General features: G+C 40.1%; 1 protein-coding gene across 1 annotated transcript in view; it reads right to left on the bottom strand.

Annotated features, from left to right (window-relative positions):
* The window catches only part of LOC101853408 (laccase), a gene marked incomplete in the record, with an annotated part of 15,445 nt that overhangs the window by 4,310 nt on the left and 9,592 nt on the right, over positions 1-1,543 (bottom strand). The window contains 2 exon segments of the mRNA XM_013087545.2: positions 59-180; positions 1,355-1,512. Coding sequence (XP_012942999.1) covers positions 59-180; positions 1,355-1,512 — 280 coding nt within the window.

Below are 1,543 nucleotides of genomic sequence, written 5' to 3'. Positions count from 1 at the left end.
TATTATTATTATTATTATTATCATCATTATTATTACTACTATTATTATTACACTTTACCTGTAGTTGATGAGCACCATCTCAACAAGGTCCCCTAGGGCCACCTGCAGGCGATGTATGCACGTGCAGAAGTCGACAGAACAGTCTACTGCCCTCAGGGTTTCGTTGTTACAGAACTCACTCTGAGGGGACATAGTGTGTTGGATCAGGGAAAGGTTAAAGTAGAATCAATTTGATTTTGTACGTAATCTTTTTGTTTTTAATTTATTTATTTTTTGGGGTTGTTTTTCTTTTTGTTTAGATCTTTAAATAGATTATTATTTATTTATCTACAGTGGAGTCAGCCAAGTTGGGAGGACAGCATCGAGCAATGAACAGGCCTGGCACTCAAAGACACGCTCGGGGTCAGGAAAGCTGAAGACTTGGCCAAATCTTCAAAAGCGCCCCGACAGACATTCAGTCTACGGGATAGGTGAAGGTGTGAGTCCGCTAAAGCCAAAATCTGGGGCTGCTGGGTTTTGTTCGGTACAGCCGGGTTTTGTTCGGTACAGCCGGGTTTTTAAAATGTAATAATTTAATTTTGTTTTTAGAGAGAGGTTGCTCAAACAGAAGAAAACAAACACGTGAACAAAGAGGTTATAAATAAAACTAGAGGTATTAGATGTGACGTCACAGCTGCGACCTCTAGTACTATTGTAGTAACCTCTTAGCACGCGCATAATTATTTTCTTTTAGTTTAATGATGGTTTCAGATTACTGAATTTGGTTTAAGCTGACATTACAGTATCTATATGATATAGTATGTATGTATTTTTTAATTTTATTTTTGTGGGTAGAGAATATTCTGACATTGTTTGTTAATGCATCTGCTTTTTAAAGCATGTCAGGGTTAAACTAGGCTAAGACAGAAAAACAGACAAACAGATAGAAATACAGAAAGACAGAAAGATGATCAGACAAGCAGACAGACGTACAAACGGAAAGGCCCACAAATAAACAGACAGATAAATAAACACACATACAGGCAGACAGAAAAACAAATAGGCACGCATACAGAAAAATCTCAGCGAGATAGGATGTGATACAGTTGTGCTGCTGGTTGAAGATTTTCGTGTGAGACAGACAGACAGACAGACAGACAGACAGACAGACAGACAGACAGACAGACAGACAAATGGGCAGACAAACAAACAAACAGATAGACAGACCGGAAGAAAAACAGACAGACAAACAGACAAACAAAAACAGACAGACAAAAACAGAAAAACAAAAACTGACAGACAAAATGACAAACAAAAAAACAGACAAACAAAATTAAACAGACACAGAATCAGACTGGAAGACAAACAGACAGACCTCTGGGATATCCTGTAGCTGTGAGAGAGGCGGGGAGGGGGGCAGGTGGGACGTGATATAGTTCAGCTGTTGGTTAAACACCGTGGTGCGACGTCGTGACGTGTTCTCTCCGGGCAAGGGAGGGAACTCGAAGCGCGGGTTGACCTGTTGGGTCTGACCTGTTCGTGTTTTTTTTAAAGGGTGAGGTGG

This window comes from Aplysia californica, unplaced genomic scaffold (genome assembly GCF_000002075.1).
Source record: "Aplysia californica isolate F4 #8 unplaced genomic scaffold, AplCal3.0 scaffold00600, whole genome shotgun sequence".
Lineage (NCBI taxonomy): Eukaryota > Metazoa > Mollusca > Gastropoda > Aplysiida > Aplysiidae > Aplysia > Aplysia californica.
This window is presented reverse-complemented; position numbering and strand designations above follow the sequence as displayed.